Source organism: Mytilus galloprovincialis, chromosome 2, assembly GCF_965363235.1.
Source record: "Mytilus galloprovincialis chromosome 2, xbMytGall1.hap1.1, whole genome shotgun sequence".
NCBI classification, from domain to species: domain Eukaryota; kingdom Metazoa; phylum Mollusca; class Bivalvia; order Mytilida; family Mytilidae; genus Mytilus; species Mytilus galloprovincialis.
This window is the reverse complement of record NC_134839.1, coordinates 114,997,340-115,016,066: the sequence shown is the minus strand read 5'-3', so window position 1 is coordinate 115,016,066 and position 18,727 is coordinate 114,997,340. Positions and strand designations below refer to the sequence as shown.

At 31.1% G+C, this 18,727-nt stretch overlaps 1 protein-coding gene across 13 annotated transcripts in view; it reads right to left on the bottom strand.

Moving 5' to 3' along the window:
* The window catches only part of LOC143065507 (formimidoyltransferase-cyclodeaminase-like), a 40,888-nt gene that overhangs the window by 16,320 nt on the left and 5,841 nt on the right, over window positions 1–18,727 (bottom strand). For 3 of the 13 annotated variants that reach the window (XM_076239112.1, XM_076239111.1, XM_076239123.1), the window contains 11 exons: window positions 18,096–18,275; window positions 16,749–16,775; window positions 13,857–13,883; window positions 11,894–12,031; window positions 11,299–11,430; window positions 10,337–10,398; window positions 9,611–9,737; window positions 7,637–7,798; window positions 6,645–6,688; window positions 5,883–6,093; window positions 5,315–5,437 (listed from right to left, as the gene is read on the bottom strand). In XM_076239112.1, the coding sequence (XP_076095227.1) occupies window positions 5,330–5,437; window positions 5,883–6,093; window positions 6,645–6,688; window positions 7,637–7,798; window positions 9,611–9,737; window positions 10,337–10,398; window positions 11,299–11,430; window positions 11,894–12,031; window positions 13,857–13,883; window positions 16,749–16,775; window positions 18,096–18,275 (1,218 nt within the window). In that variant the 3' untranslated portion in view covers window positions 5,315–5,329. Of the gene's footprint in view, window positions 1–679; window positions 896–5,314; window positions 5,438–5,882; window positions 6,094–6,644; window positions 6,689–7,636; window positions 7,799–9,610; window positions 9,738–10,336; window positions 10,399–11,298; window positions 11,431–11,893; window positions 12,032–13,856; window positions 13,884–16,748; window positions 16,776–18,095; window positions 18,276–18,727 lie in introns of those variants that run through there. The other 10 variants (XM_076239117.1, XM_076239114.1, XM_076239115.1 and 7 more) reach the window with 7 other exon arrangements.

Sequence of the window (18,727 nt, the reverse complement as noted above, 5' to 3'; positions counted from 1 at the left end):
ATACTGCAGTTTCTAATGTCTAGCCACCAACCTTGATAATTACCTTAGATTTAACTTCCTCGTCTTGTACATCAGTCAGGTTTGTTTGTATGTTATAAAATGTTCCCCATACTGCAGTTTCTAATGTCTTGGCACCAACCTAGATAATTACCTTAGATTTAACTTCCTCGTCTTGTACATCAGTCAGGTTTGTTTGTATGTTATAAAATGTTCCCCATACTGCAGTTTCTAATGTCTTGGCACCAACCTAGATAATTACCTTAGATTTAACTTCCTCGTCTTGTACATCAGTCAGGTTTGTTTGTATGTTATAATATGTTCCCCATACTGCAGTTTCTAATGTCTTGGCACCAACCTAGATAATTACCTTAGATTTAACTTCCTCGTCTTGTACATCAGTCAGGTTTGTTTGTATGTTATAAAATGTTCCCCATACTGCAGTTTCTAATGTCTTGGCACCAACCTAGATAATTACCTTAGATTTAACTTCCTCGTCTTGTACATCAGTCAGGTTTGTTTGTATGTTATAATATGTTCCCCATACTGCAGTTTCTAATGTCTTGGCACCAACCTAGATAATTACCTTAGATTTAACTTCCTGGTCTTGTACATCAGTCAGGTTTGTTTGTATGTTATAATATGTTCCCCATACTGCAGTTTCTAATGTCTTGGCACCAACCTAGATAATTACCTTAGATTTAACTTCCTCGTCTTGTACATCAGTCAGGTTTGTTTGTATGTTATAATATGTTCCCCATACTGCAGTTTCTAATGTCTTGGCACCAACCTAGATAATTACCTTAGATTTAACTTCCTCGTCTTGTACATCAGTCAGGTTTGTTTGTATGTTATAAAATGTTCCCCATACTGCAGTTTCTAATGTCTTGGCACCAACCTAGATAATTACCTTAGATTTAACTTCTTCATCTTGTACATCAGTCAAGTTTGTTTGTATGTTATAATATGTTCCCCATACTGCAGTTTCTAATGTCTTGGCACCAACCTAGATAATTACCTTAGATTTAACTTCTTCGTCTTGTACATCAGTCAGGTTTCACTACAAACTCCTCAGAGTCTGAATTGACCAGTTTTTGTGCTCAACCAGTAAAATCGAGCACACATTTTACTCGACTAGTCTCGACATTGTCTCGACTGTACTTAACTGTACTTAAGTGTACTCGACTAGGTCTCGACTTTACTTAATTAGTCTGATTCAGTACTTGATGATCTTTGTGTAGTTTGAAATGGTCTTGACCAAGGCTCGACCTGTCTCGACCTGTCTTGACTAGTCTCGACCTGTCTCGACTAGTCTCGACTCAGTCTCAACCAGTCTCGACCTGTCTCGACTAGTCTTGGACTTCAAATTTAGTTTTGACTGGTGTAAATCAGCCCATCTAACTAAATTAAATATTGATCTTACAAAATTCGAGCTTATTAGGTAGTTTGATTTATTGCTGTGAAATGAAAGAATTTAATTTTACAATATGTAAAAAAAAAATTATTATATAAAAATTCGGATAGGCATCTTTAATTTTTTTTTATAACTGTTTCAAATCAACTTGGATTTTCATCAAACTATGCAGATATCTTAGATATATATAAAGCTTATTGAATCCCATTTCATTTAGTTTTTTGTTGTATTGCTGTAAAATTTAAGAATTAAATTAATCTAGGTCAAAAAAGCTAGAATTTGCAGTTCGAACAAAATAGAGATAGTACACTTTAAGCTTTTTAATAACTTTTTCAAATCAACTTGGATTTGCATCAAACTATGCAGCTATCTTACATATATATCAAGCTTACTGAATCCCATTTCATTTAGTTTTTTGTTGTATTGCTGTCAAATTTAAGAATTAAATTAATCTAGGTCAAGAAAGCTAGAATTTGCAGTTCGAACAAAATAGAGATAGTACACTTTAAGCTTTTTAATAACTTTTTCAAATCAACTTGGATTTTCATCAAACTATGCAGCTATCTTACATATATATCAAGCTTACTGAATCCCATTTCATTTAGTTTTTTGTTGTATTGCTGTAAAATTTAAGAATTAAAGTAATCTTGGTATAAAAAGCTAGAATTTGCAATTCGGACAAAATAGAGATAGTACACTTTAAGCTTTTTAATAACTTTTTCAAATCAACTTGGATTTTCATCAAACTATGCAGCTATCTTACATATATATCAAGCTTACTGAATCCCATTTCATTTAGTTTTTTGTTGTATTGCTGTCAAATTTAAGAATTAAATTAATCTAGGTCAAAAAAGCTAGAATTTGCAGTTCGAACAAAATAGAGATAGTACACTTTAAGCTTTTTAATAACTTTTTCAAATCAACTTGGATTTTCATCAAACTATGCAGCTATCTTACATATATATCAAGCTTACTGAATCCCATTTCATTTAGTTTTTTGTTGTATTGCTGTAAAATTTAAGAATTAAAGTAATCTTGGTATAAAAAGCTAGAATTTGCAATTCGGACAAAATAGAGATAGTACACTTTAAGCTTTTTAATAACTTTTTCAAATCAACTTGGATTTTCATCAAACTATGCAGCTATCTTACATATATATCAAGCTTACTGAATCCCATTTCATTTAGTTTTTTGTTGTATTGCTGTCAAATTTAAGAATTAAATTAATCTAGGTCAAAAAAGCTAGAATTTGCAGTTCGAACAAAATAGAGATAGTACACTTTAAGCTTTTTAATAACTTTTTCAAATCAACTTGGATTTTAATCAAACTATGCAGCTATCTTACATATATATCAAGCTTACTGAATCCCATTTCATTTAGTTTTTTGTTGTATTGCTGTCAAATTTAAAAATTAAATTAATCTAGGTCAAAAAAGCTAGAATTTGCAGTTCGAACAAAATAGAGATAGTACACTTTAAGCTTTTTAATAACTTGTTCAAATCAACTTGGATTTTCATCAAACTATGCAGCTATCTTACATATATATCAAGCTTACTGAATCCCATTTCATTTAGTTTTTTGTTGTATTGCTGTCAAATTTAAGAATTAAATTAATCTAGGTCAAAAAAGCTAGAATTTGCAGTTCGAACAAAATAGAGATAGTACACTTTAAGCTTTTTAATAACTTTTTCAAATCAACTTGGATTTTATTAAAACTATTTAGCTATCTTGGTGATCTTTCTAAATTCCAGGTTGTTATGAAGTTTTAAAATATTTTTTTGTCAAATTTAATGACATGACACTATACATGATTTAATTACATCAGTACACATGTTTTACAGGTAAAAAGAAAGCCCTACTTTTCTTAAACTCGTGTATTACTTATTTAGTGAATTAAAAGCCCTGCAATTTAGTTTTAACAGGATGTTGCAACTTTGAATAAATGTTATTTAGAATTTAAAACTCTCTGGTAGATGTGATCTTTTTAATAAGTTTGCCCCAAGCAGAAGGTATTACTTTATAAATCACCACAAATCAGAAGAAATATTTTAATAATTTCTAATGTTTTATCCGTTTTTGATATATTTATATAGTGTATATCAAAAGGAATAAAACATTAAAGGAATTATATTAATATTTTATATATACTTTTTCCCAAATTATGAGAAAAGATATATTTCTAATAGCGTAGCTTTTTGACCTAGGTTAATTAAATTCTTAAATTTGACAGAAATACACCAAACAAAATAACAACCTATGATTCAGTAAGATCAATATATTGCAAAGATATTTGTAGAGTTTGATGAAAATCTAAGTTGATTTGAAAAAGTTATGAAAAAAATTAAAGTGTACCATCTCTATTTTGTCAAAACTGCAAATCCTAGCTTTTTTTTTACCTAGATTAAATTAATTCTTAAATTTGACAGCAATACAACAAACTTTATAACAACCTGGGATTCAGTAAGAAGAATACATCACCAAGATAGCTATATAGTTTCAATAAAATCCAAGTTGAATTTAAAAAGTTATAAAAAAAATTAAAGTGTACTATCTCTATTTTGTTCGAACTGCAAATTCTAGCTTTTTTGACCTAGATTAATTTAATTCTTAAATTTGACAGCAATACAACAAAAAACTAAATGAAATGGGATTCAGTAAGCTTGATATATATGTAAGATAGCTGCACAGTTTGATGCAAATCCAAGTTGATTTGACAAAGTTATTAAAAAAATTAAAGTGTACTATCTCTATTTTGTCTGAATTGCAAATCCTAGCTTTTTATACCAAGATTACTTTAATTCTTAAACTTTACAGCAATACAACAAAAAACTAAATGAAATGGGATTCAGTAAGCTTGATATATATGTAAGATAGCTGCACAGTTTGATGCAAATCCAAGTTGATTTGAAAAAGTTATTAAAAAAATTAAAGTGTACTATCTCTATTTTGTCTGAATTGCAAATCCTAGCTTTTTATACCAAGATTACTTTAATTCTTAAACTTTACAGCAATACAACAAAAAACTAAATGAAATGGGATTCAGTAAGCTTGATATATATGTAAGATAGCTGCATAGTTTGATGAAAATCCAAGTTGATTTGATAAAGTTATTAAAAAAATTAAAGTGTACTATCTCTATTTTGTCCAAATTGCAAATCCTAGCCTTTTTTTACCAAAATTACTTTAATTCTTAAATTTTACAGCAATACTACAAAAAACTAAAGGAAATGGGATTCAGTAAGCTTGATATATATCTAAGATATCTGCATAGTTTGATGAAAATCCAAGTTGATTTGAAAAAGTTATAAAAAAAATTAAAGATGCCTATCTGAATTTTTATATAATAATTTTTTTTTTACATATTGTAAAATTAAATTCTTTCATTTCACAGCAATAAATCAAACTACCTAATAAGCTTGAATTTTGTAAGATCAATATTTAATTTAGTTAGATGGGCTGATTTACACCAGTCAAAACTAAATTTGAAGGTCAAGACTAGTCGAGACAGGTCGAGACTGGTTGAGACTGAGTCGAGACAGGTCGAGCCTTGGTCAAGACCATTTCAGACTACACAAAGATCATCAAGTACTGAATCAGACTAATTAAGTAAAGTCGAGACCTAGTCGAGTACACTTAAGTACAGTTAAGTACAGTCGAGACAATGTCGAGACTAGTCGAGTAAAATGTGTGCTCGATTTTACTGGTCGAGCACAAAAACTGGTCAATTCAGACTCTGAGGAGTTTGTAGTGTTTGTTTGTATGTTATAAAATGTTCCCCATACTGCAGTTTCTAATGTCTTGGCACCAACCTAGATAATTACCTTAGATTTAACTTCCTCGTCTTGTACATCAGTCAGGTTTGTTTGTATGTTATAATATGTTCCCCATACTGCAGTTTCTAATGTCTTGACACCAACCTAGATAATTACCTTAGATTTAACTTCCTCGTCTTGTACATCAGTCAGGTTTGTTTGTATGTTATAATATGTTCCCCATACTGCAGTTTCTAATGTCTTGGCACCAACCTAGATATAAAAAAAACACTTACTAAAACAACACAAATATTCTCAGTTGAAAATATTTTGGATAAAATAAATTTTACAATATCTTATTCAAAAGCTTTTAACACAAAAACTACATACAACTTCCAAGAACATCTATGAAACTACTATTTAAGTTTAATAATTTGCATCATGGGTAATATAGTCATGAAAAGACAATCTTTTTAGCAATATGGTTTATTGGCCTCAAATCAGGACCAATTGACTTACAAATGCTGCCAATAATATGGTGCAAAACACATCTTATCATTTAGATGATAATTGTGGTCTATCCCAATTAAGCCTAAATAGTTCTAGAAATAGCTGATATTATTCTTTTTGAAATTAGATATATATATCATTACTATGATAATGTAAAAATTATGTCAAGGTAACATCAACAAAGCTAGAGTTATCTCCCTTTAGTTACCTGTAGGTCAGATTTACAGTTGATATTGCCTATTTCTGCTAGTTCTTTTAAGAATGGCCACATGCTATTTACCTGTAGGTCAGATTTACAGTTGATATTGCCTATTTCTGCTAGTTCCTTTAAGAATGGCCACATGCTATTAGCCAGTCTGGATACTGTTAATGGTACCCTGATGGCAGTATGAAGTCCTTCCTGCATTGCTACAGCTCTCCTGAAAAATACCAACACAATTTTAAGAGAAAGGATAGAAAGTATATCAGGACATAAATATGATAGATGGATTTTTGTTTACTATGTAGTCTAGGCAATTATTTCATGTATATTGTGATGATAAAGTTATTTTTGATTCCAGAAAACATATATAGTTGCTGTTTGTATTTTTCTCATAAATTATATTAAGGAAGTCATGTTTCAGTTATTGTTTCAAATCTATATCTTTATACAATTAGAGTAACATGCAGGGAGTTATAATTAATTTCTACATAAACTATGACAATTTGTTTTGAGAAAATAAAATTTTGAATATATATCCAATCAATGTTACTACTTACATGAAATTAAATCACTTAACATATAGAACCTTATAAAATTTCCAAAGCAGTTTACTTTCTTATCAAAAATTCAAAAGAGCTATCTCCTTGGGTAAAAATGTTAAGACAAGCTATCTACTTTTCTACAAAGTCAAATAAACAATCTTCCAAATTTTCAAAGACAAACAAAGTTCCCATTCTTAGAATGTAGAGAGTGAATTTGCATACTTACAAAACCTTATCTTCCTCTGTGTCTTGTGGTAACTTTAATGCCAGCTGTTTTTAAAAAGGAAAACATATGTCATTTTTGTTTCAAAATTCCAAAAAAGGAACACATATTACATTATTGTAATATATAATTAAATCAATTTTTTTTTAATTTAAAATGTTAATGTTTGTTTGATTTCATTTTCATGCATGATCTCACCATATATTAACCAAATCAACTCATCATATATATTCACTGAATCATCTCACCATATTTTCACCAAATCAACTCATCATATATATTCACTGAATCATCTCACCATATTTTCACCAAATCAACTCACAATATTTTCACAAAATCAACTCACCATATATTCACAAAATCAACTCACCATATATTCATTGAATCAACTCACCATATATTCACAGAATCAACTCACCATATATTAACCAAATCAACTCATCATATATATTCACTGAATCATTTCACCATATTTTCACCAAATCAACTCACAATATTTTCACAAAATCAACTCACCATATATTCACAAAATCAACTCACCATATATTCATTGAATCAACTCACCATATATTCACAGAATCAACACACCACATATTCACAGAATCAACTCACCATATATTCACAGAATCAACTCACTATATATTCACAGAATCAACTCGCCATATATTCACAGAATCAACTCACCATATATTTACAGAATCAACTCACTATATATTCACAGAATCAACTCACCATGTATTCACAGAATCTACTCACCATATATTCACAGAATCGACTCACCATAAATTCACAGAATCAACACACCATATATTCACAGAATAAACTCACCATATATTCACAGAATCGACTCACCATATGTTCACTGAATCATCTCACCATATTTTCACCAAATCAACTCACCATATTTTAACCAAATCAACTCACCATATATTCACAAAATCAGCACACCATATATTCCCAAATCAACTCACCATATATTCACAGAATCAACTCACCATATATTCACTGAATGCTGCAGCATCAGCATCAACAAATTGTATCAAGTCTTTCATGGTTTTATACAATGGGGGGATGATCTTCCTCATTCTTGAATCAAGTTCATAAAACTTTTTGTTTCCATAAGTCAGAAACCCAACCATTGCTCCCAGAGCTGAACCCTGAAAAAGAGATAATTTCATTTAGCAATTAATTAAAAGGATAAAGTCAAACTAGTGGATATAAATAAAACATTGAACACTTATCTAAAATGGGAACTGTACAGTCTAATCAAAATTGTTTCTCCGCAGCTTAACAGCTCTCAACCATTTTCAACTTTTTATAAATTATAGTTTTTCTAATCTTTTTTCGTCATTGTTTTTTTAACAAAGTTTGATAATGTTGCAATCATTTACTTAGAAATGGAAAGTCATATCAAATTTCCTCAAAGTATTGAGAGAAATAGGTCTTTCGACATGATTAAGTTAAAAGTTCTTTTTTTTCTATCACTGATCCACCATTTCTAATAGGTTACCACAGTTGTAAATCACCTTGACCTTATACTTACAAAGAAGGTACCAGTGCTGCCACTGAGCCATCATTTCTAATAGGTTACCACAGTTGTAAGTCACCTTGACCTTATACTATCTAGAGAAGCTAACAGTGTTGGCACTGAGCCACCATTTTTAATAGGTTACCAAAGTTTGAAGGCACCTTGACCTTAAACTTTCAAGAGAACCTAAAAGTTCTGTCACTGATTTACCATTTCTAATAGGTTACCACAGTTGTAAGTCATCTTGACAATATACTATCCAGAGAAGCTAACAGTTCTGGCACTGAGCAACCACCAGATGTCAGTGATCTTGACCTTATTTTTACAAGAGAAGGTAATAGTGCTGCCACTGAGACTCCATTTCTAAAGGTTACTACAGTTGTAAGTCACCTTGACCTTAAACTTACTAGATAGGCTAACAGTGCTGCCACTGAGTCACCATTTCTTAAGGTTACTACAGTTGTAAGTCACCTTGACCTTATACTTACTAGAGAAGCTAACAGTGCTGCCACTGAGCCACCATTTCTAAAAGGTTACGACAGTTGTAAGTCACCTTGACCTTAAACTTACGAGAGAAGCTATCAGTGCTGCCACTGAGCCACCACCAGGTGTAGGTGACCTTGACCTTATACTTACTAGAGAAGCTAACAGTGCTGCCACTGAGCCTCCACCAGGTGTAGGTGACCATGAACTTATACTTACTAGAGAAGCTAACAGTGCTGCCACTGAGCCACCATTTTTAATAGGTTACCAAAGTTTGAAGTCACCTTGACCTTAAACTTTCAAGAGAACCTAAAAGTTCTGTCACTGATCCACCATTTCTAATAGGTTACCACAGTTGTAAGTCACCTTGACCGTATACTATCTAGAGAAGCTAACAGTTCTGGCACTGAGCAACCACCAGATATCAGTGACCTTGACCTTATTTTTACAAGAGAAGGTAATAGTGCTGCCACTGAGACTCCATTTCTAAAGGTTACTACAGTTATAAGTCACCTTGACCTTAAACTTACTAGATAGGCTAACAGTGCTGCCACTGAGTCACCATTTCTTAAGGTTACTACAGTTGTAAGTCACCTTGACCTTATACTTACTAGAGAAACTAACAGTGCTGCCACTGAGCCACCATTTCTAAAAGGTTACGACAGTTGTAAGTCACCTTGACCTTAAACTCATGAGAGAAGCTATCAGTGCTACCACTGAGCCACCACCAGGTGTAGGTGACCTTGACCTTATACTTACTAAGAGAAGCTAACAGTGCTGCCACTGAGCCTCCACCAGGTGTAGGTGACCATGACCTTATACTTACTAGAGAAGCTAACAGTGCTGCCACTGAGCCACCACCAGGTGTAGGTGACCTTGACCTTATACTTACTAGAGAAGCTTACAGTGCTGCCACAACGCCACCACCAGGTGTAGGTGACATTGAACTTATACTTACTAGAGAAGCTAACAGTGCTGCCACTGAGCCACCACCAGGTGTAGGTGACCTTGACCCAATAGTTAATATAAAATCTTTAACATCCATGCTCACTAGTGGACCATCATTGTCATCTGATATCATATATCTAAAAATAAACATAATTGTATAATAATAAAATATAAATAAAAATAAACTATCTACTTCAGATCTACGACTCTGAGTCTGATGGGCAATCATATCCCCATCTTTCATTTCATACATATATATTTGTATTTTACTGTCTCAGATACACAACCATTATATTTCTTAACTTCAAATTAAAGATTCACTGTTATCATAATTTCTAGAATAAGGGAATAATAATTCTGCAAGAAAATGTTTATACATATTATATTAGAGGTATGATTGCCAATGAAATAACTCTTCACAAGAGACCAAATGATACAGACATTAAGATCTATAGGTAACTGTACAGCCTTCAACAATGAGCAAAATATATTTAAAATAGGAATTGTCTAGCTCTTCTACTTTCTGATGAATTGTTAATGTTGTCAATGCATTACCACCTTGATAAACAGGCATTGCTAGAGAGGATTCTCTCACAATACAGTAGATAGTAAGGCATCACTGAAGAATCTGTCAATACTTTGTACTATACGACTAAAATAAAGAAAAAGATAGCATAACTTCCTCAATATTGCTTTTTTAAACTTCATTAAATCTCCTAAGAATTCAAGTACTTACTCTATAATTCTTTCTTTAGGACTAAAGGCTCCTAGTGAGTTTAGACCCATTCTGTTAATGACCTGTAAATATAGAAATAGCCATTTAAGTATACAAACCTTTAATATAAGGCCAACAAGATGGTTTTAAGTAGTTTTTAGTTTTTAAGTGAAAGAACAGATTATGTGACCAATAAATGAGGGAACTTTAAAATAATTGGTACATACAGTGTAACATGTCTAATCAGACACATGAGTATTCTAAACACCCTGCTAAATCGGATATTTTTTTCTGGAACCAAAGTGTGTCAGATTACACAGGTTACACTGTTTCTGGAACCAAAGTGTGTCAGATTACACAGGTTACACTGTTTCTGGAACCAAAGTGTGTCAGATTACACAGGTTACACTGTATCAATTTAAGTTTATCTTTCCGTGACAGGTATTTTTTTTAACAAGGATTTATCTAAACAATAAGTGAATCTAACTTCTCTATTCTGTGACAGAGAAGTTAAAACAAGGGAGGTAATTTGTACATCAACCTAAGTTTCCTATTATGTGACAGGGTAAATTTCACAAGAGAGGAAACGAAAATAATTGCTTCATATATATCACCCTGAGTTTTCTGTTCTCTAAAAGGGAAGTTAAAACAATGGAGGTAGTTTGTACATATCAACCTAACTACAGTTCAATACACCTCATCACTATTACCAGCTGACCCAAGAATCTGTCCCGCTTGAACTATTGATGTCATACAACATTAGATTTTCCATTGTGGCGTCATATATTTTGTATTATGACATAAAAAAAATTCGGGAACCTGTGTGATGTCCAGTAATGGCAGACAAATAGCGATAAGGTGTTTTCTGTTACTGAGAAGCCTTCACAACAGAGGGAATATGACAATTTGCAAATATAAACCTAAATTTTCTAATCTGAGACAGGGATGTTTAAACAAGAGATAACTACAAAATTAATACATACCAATCTAAGTTTCTGGTCCTCTTCTAAAATAAACAGATTTTCTTTTTCCATGTAATAATCAGCAGCCTGCATTAATGCCTCTAATGGGACTAAACCAACAATCTGGGAACCACAAATTGCTAGATTTAACTCCTGCAATGAATGAAAAAGAATATATGCTAGTCAAGTGAGGACTTACCTTTCCATAGCTAATTGGTAAATCCCTTGATTTTTTCATACTAATATTACTACATGTAAATCATTAGACTTGGTTACTTCTGTTTAATCAATTTGCAAACCTCACAGACAAGGTCAAGCATGAGATGTGTTTAATGTTCATTTTTAACATTTCCAAATCTCAGATGATTTTTGTTTAAGGCTTATTCAATGAAATCCTATATTTTTGACTATTTTTTATAGGGGGATAATATCAAGCTTGAAATGCACTTAAAGATTATCCAGTATTTCATGCATGGTCCAGTAATAAAATGAATAAAACGCATAAATATTAGAATTATTTGCTGATTTAGAAAAATATGCCTATTGCCTCTCCCTCGCTCATTAAGTCCAGGGTTTAATTCAAGTCAGGAGACAATCTAGGTGACAAGTAACATACCGCTGCATCTTTACACACTTCTTCATAAACTTTATGTATGGGTGTCACGTTATAGTCTGATATATTGGTAGAAACTTGAGCCATGTTGGCCTCCTCTAGGTACCATCCTATAGCCTGCACAGATTTACATCGCCCTTTCTGTTAAATTATACAAAACATCTCATGAAGGTGAAAACATAGTTTTTATAATAACAAAATAGTAAGATTTGTAAGTTAAAATTCTTCTTCTTTTTGGGAAATGTGACAGTTCTGTGTTGAAATCAATTTTGTATGGAGATATTTAACTTAAACATTAATTTTAAGCTGCCAAAAGAAGAAAAATAAAAAAAAATGTGCTTACAGAATAACTATATGCTTGGTATTTATTTAAACTTTATGAAACTGGTTTTAATAAAATTACATTATTTTTTACTGTTTCAAAATTCTAAAAACTTCCTATCCTAACAATAGTGTTATTTGAAACTGACTAAACCTGTCAGAGAAATTTTGTTTGTCCTTCAAGACAGAGGAATGTAGTTTCCAGGAATATCATATTTAACATGTGAAGATCTTAATGGAATAGGTACTCAATGATAAATCATTATGTAGTCCATAGTGAAAATGGAAATGCTGTGAATGAATATATAATTCACTAGGAAACAAGATGCAGTCAGGAAAAGTTGACATATATTGGTTTTAGCTACAATTTTTGAGTCCCTATAAAAAATCTTAATGTTCATTTGTCTTTGCTTTAAAAGTTTGGTTTTTAACATTCCTCTGGAAGGTAAATCCTGAAAAGTGCTTCAAACACATTCAGTTTACTAACTTAACTTACTACGTACACATTTTAATTTCACTTGATAGACCATGAATATCAAATTTTTAAGAAAAGACACAATGCCTACCTCTGTAAGAATTTTAACAAAAAATCCTAATTTAATAAAATGTGATGTAATTTAATATCAAGGAAAATTATAAAAAATCCAATAACTTTTGAAACACTAATTGAAAGGCTACAACTGAATAACTGCATGCCATAGCTTTTTAAAAGACTGAAGGAAAAATACAAAACAACATAAGCATGAATAAATTAATTACAATAAGATTTGTAGACAGAAGATATGCTATAAGATTTGAAATTCTAGCAACAAAGGCGAGCTTTAGCTCCATTCCATTCATGTAAAACTGTAAAAACATTACAAAGCTAAAATAACTTAATACAGTATCATTATAGCAAAAATGTATAGCTTGATTAATACTTTTTATACCATTACAACAAGTAGAGGCATGACATGGGATTTCCCAAGGGTCATACCTTTCTCTTCCTTGTGCAATGGGTTAAAAATAAAATACCTTATACTTCAAACTTCAACAGGTTAAAAATGAGTATGTTATTGTTAATCAATACAAATATAAAATAACATGTTAAACATTAGTATTAATAAATAAACTGTTTGCATATCAAAAGTGACCAATCCATTAAATTATTTCCAATCCACAGAGTTTCCATACTTATTCCAATGAATGTTAGAGAGAAGTTCTACAGAAACTCTGTCTAAACCAAATCGATTTCACACTGACCAGGAAACAGTCTTAATAAAGATACTCAGTAAGAGTGAGATTTAGGTTTAAGTGCTTGGTATATACAGGACAAATTATTTTACAATATTTAATCTTGGTTTAGAATCAAATTTAAACAGGAATCTTGTATATAAATGAAACACAACGGAAGAATACTCAGTGATGTTCAGAAGAGGATACCAGAAGAATACTCAGTGATGTTCAGAAGAGGATACCAGTTTATAAAGGTCAGAAAGGTGAAGTATCTTCAGTGGGGTTCAGGTCAAAGAGGCATTTAGTTAAGACAAGGATTGGTTTAGACAGGTCTTTGTACGATATAAAATTATATAAGCAATGGTTATATTCCAGCAGTGAATATAGCTATATCAGCATGCAGTGCACACTGCAATAAGTGTCTAATTACCACGGGATTCCAGCCTGTTCCGTAATGCTAAAAAATATATACAAAATAAGTCAAGTATATGCTTAGATACCATGATATTTTATCCTGTTTTGTAATACAAATAATTATACAATATATATGAAGTATACCCATTTAACTATATTACTGGACAACAAAATAATTCATAGATTTGATGTAAAAGTGTTTTTAATTTAATAACCATCAACCTAAAATACATTATAAATTGTCCATTTATTACAATTACATGTGTCTAAAGCTGGTCTAAATAGTTTCCTAAGAGCCTGTGATGCTTTGTCCATTTATTACAATTACATGTGTCTAAAGCTGGTCTAAATAGTTTCCTAAGAGCCTGTGATGCTTTGTCCATTTATTACAATTACATGTGTCTAAAGCTGGTCTAAATAGTTTCCTAAGAGCCTGTGATGCTTTGTCCATTTATTACAATTACATGTGTCTAAAGCTGGTCTAAATAGTTTCCTAAGAGCCTGTGATGCTTTGTCCATTTATTACAATTACATGTGTCTAAAGCTGGTCTAAATAGTTTCCTAAGAGCCTGTGATGCTCACCTGCATCTTTAACATTGGTCACTTTTTTTTGTCATTAAAGAGGAATTACTGTATTAAGACTTGATAAAAGTTATAATTTCAGTCAAGTTCACATATTTGTAATGTATAATCATGGAAATAATGTCAAAGCCAGATGAACCTGTCAAAAAGAATTTTGACACCTTAAAATCATATGCATATATGACCTATTGCTGATAGTATCTGAGTAAGGAAATTGACCAGGGAAATACTATAAATTAGGATAAAGGTTAGGTGATTAATTCCTGTATGACAAATATGTAGGCCTTGTACCAAATATAAAAAGGTTTTTTGAAATGGTTGCACCATGCTAATTAGATCAAGGTCAATGGACATATGACTCCAAATCTTCAACCTTCAATAATATACAGCATTATACAAATAGTTTACACTGTTGGCAAATTGGCATTCCTTACTTCCATTCTCCTTTTTCCATTATAGGTGAAACAAAACTTCTTTTACTTTCTCTAATTAATTTTAGATGTAAATCAAACTAAGTTTATCTTATATATTCCCATCAAGCAAACAAATATCAAAATTGACATATTGTTTTGTAGAACTTATCAAGTCTAAAAGGAGTAGGTCCAGTAAGACCCCTTTTTGGCCCCAAAATATAGCAGTTTTTCAAAATTTTTAGAATGTAAATTTTTAGTTATTTCTTGGACAGTAAAATGCTTCTACTGGACTGTTTTTGACAATACAATGCACATATATCGGGTACTAGCACCATTAAGTCATACTAAATTACTGAAAACTTCACAATTCTAGCATTTTAGTTAAATTTTAGACGGTTTTCGTGTAAAACAAAAGTGGCCGCATTCGTGTTCATCCTTAATATTGAAATGTAAGTTGTATTTTATAATAATACATAACATATATAAAGGTTGAGGATGAACACGGATGCGGCCACTTTCATTTTTGACAAAAACCATCTGAAAAGTGACATTTTTCAGCATATTTGGTAGATTTTTCATATTTCAGCTTGAAGCGGTGCGTTTTTCATGACTAAATCAGTTAAAATCTTTCACATAATCTAATTGATTCAAATAAAATAGACACTTAAGTGTTTAAAAAGTGGTCAAAATCTTTCGTTAGATGAACCCGAAATTTGAGGCCAAAATCGGCCCTTACCGGACCTACTCCTTTGGTTTATTTCACCAATTAGCGATATAATCTGTATAAACATTCATATAATTAACTATTTTAATATACACACATTTATATTATATACATTTTATAAGCCTTCTTTCTATATTTTTATACACCAATTTTGATCAATTTTGTATTCATAAAATAAGGAAATAAAATGTTTTCCGATCACTTTGAAAAGTGTCACACAAGGAAATGAATGACATCCTAAATAATAACAGATTGTTTTATAGATGTAATTATGTCAAGAGGAACACAATTCAGGTCAATCATTAGTAAGGTAAAATACTGAAACTTAAAATTGGTGTATATAACTTCTATGTTTGGTAAAATCAAGAGACTTCAAGAACATATTCTTGACTGTTAGTAAATAATAAAGGACTTTAATAACATATCATTTACTGTTATAAGTAATATGTTATTAATAGTACATGTATTAGTTGATCTAATCACAAAACACTCACAAGGTTGACAAGAAACAATAACATTCTACTGAGGAACTTTTTCAAAAAATTGTGAAAAGAGATCGTAGGTAAAGATCCACTATTTAGTACCCAGACGTTATAAGCATTTTAAAAGATAAAGGCAACTTTATCGATAAGTAAAAAAGGTGTATTTAATAAAGTCACTTTGTTACAAAAATATATTTTGTAATCCTATAATAATTAAACAATTTACAATTATCTTGGATATTTGTTTTTGATGAATTAGCAAGAGTCCTGTAAAATAAGGCACATTAGTCAAGTGATATGAAAAATTATCGCTAGTAACTAATTAACATGTGCCATTGTCACTGAAATTGACAACGTCGTCATAGGTAAAATAGCGCTAAACAGATTATCATTGGTCATCTCAACTCGATTGCTTTTCTCACTTTCACTGTACCGCCTTAAGCGAGAAAATCAATCTATAACCATATGTAAAATTTGACTTCAAATGATATATAATGGTATTTATCTTTGAGTCATCTTTATCAAGCTTGTGAGTAGCTAGCATACAAACAAGACATATGAATTCACAGCTTATATCTTATCAATAGGTGATGATAACACATTCTACATTAGAAATTCAGAAAAAAATGTGAGATTATATTAGTGTAATATGTGTTTATTTGAGAAAATGTTAATATTTCAACTGCTAACAGTGAAGGTGAGCATACCTCGTTATTAAAACCTGTTCCATACGTCTAAAAATAAACAATGACATAATACACAATACATTGATAATAAACAATCCTTAATAAATACTTAAATATATATGTTGGACTCTAAAGTGCGATGGTCACACTAAAGTGTGATGGTCTACCCTCCTAAAGTACAATGGTTGTTTGTTTGATAAAGTGCGATGGTATAGCACGCTAAAGTGTGATGGAACAAAAGAGAAAGGTTCAAGGGCACTAATGTTAAAAACAAGTCTTCATGCAAAATCTAGTTTGCTTTGATATAACATATAATGCGATAGGCTATTACTTTAATGGTATTCATATGTGACTGTTTCTAAATTTAGAAGACTGACCTAGAAATAATTGCTGAAAAGGTTATTTAGGTGTCACAAAATACTTTTTTTCCTTTAAATAAATTTTAAATGATTCAGGCATATTGTATTGATTGTTGGTTGCTTAATGTCCAATGGCAAATATTTCATGCATGTTTAGGACGAGGGGTGTATTGGATAATTTATGTAGCTTGCTGTTTACACAGCCTATTTATGTAAATACATCCCCTTAAAGTTGACAATGTTTTAACGATAACATAAAGATTAATATGCATCTGATCGCTTCCAATATTTATTTCATCTTCCGGGATGTTTATTTTCGGTTTTTATAAACAACTGTTAACGTCATAATCCAACTACGTTTCGTACGTCTATACTTTCACGGACAATCACACTTTAGCTTATGGAGGCATCACACTTTAGAGTCCTATATATATACATATCACAAAAAATTAAAAAAACAAAATTCTTCAAAAATTTGTACAAGAATCAAATATAAGCAGATTTGATATTTGAAAGTATGGTCTGCCCATTCTTTAAAAATTAATAAAATTCTATGGTTACATTCACCATGAAATTATTGAATAACAAGATAATTTCATAATATACCAAAAAGTTCTATGTAAATGATAAACTAAATGTTTTAATCAGTATGATACCCTATATATATATATATATATATATATATATATGAGAATATATAATTTGTCCCAAGACCTTTATTTACATGACCAGACCTTGGTTCCAGCAACATTTATTTCCATTACTAAACTCACATTAACAACAAGTTCCCAGAATTTATATATTATAGTATATATAAACCATGACATTTAGGGTAAATATCAAACATTTCTAGTGTTTCTTTAATTTAATATCATATCAGTGTTAAAGAAGTTAAAGAAAATAAGAAGAGTGTGATGTAGAAAATATAAGACATTGACCATGTACAAAAAGCCAACAAACAATAACAAATATACAAGGGCGAGCACTCTGCCAAAGGGAGATAACTTACTTGTTCTTCTCCTCTGCCTTGTTCCCGGATATTCAGTGCTATCCTATGTGCCTGTTCCTTGGTTGATAGAACATTGATGTTATAGGCTACCAGAAAATTTCTTGCTCCCGTCACAGTGGCTCCCCATCTTGGGTTAAATTCTGCAGGACCAAAATCTGGTTTCCATTCTTCTTGTATAATCTGTAATTAATTATAAAGGATTGATTACATATTATCAATGATATGTGTATATCATCTTAATCTTGTTAGATATTCACCAGTGTACTCAATGATGCATATTTACAGGGAATTACAACATCATAAATATCCACAGAAAAGACTTCACTTCTTCAGTTAACACATGGAAACACTATAGAAACATCCTGAAACAAGCAATTTCAAAAACTTTATATTTATTATTTACTTCTGTTGTCTTTATTTATCTTACCTTAAATTTTTTGTTGTCTTCTAATTAGATTTTTTTTAAATGTCAATGAAAAGAATTTAAAGAAGATTAAAGATAGTAAACTTTTGTTTTACTGCTGTCTTGTTTTTTTGCTAAAAAAAAACCTCTTTTTTGTAACCATTTTTATTGATCTTCATTTTCCTCACTTTTGATGCTGGATAAATCTACCTGTAGTTTCTTTCATTTT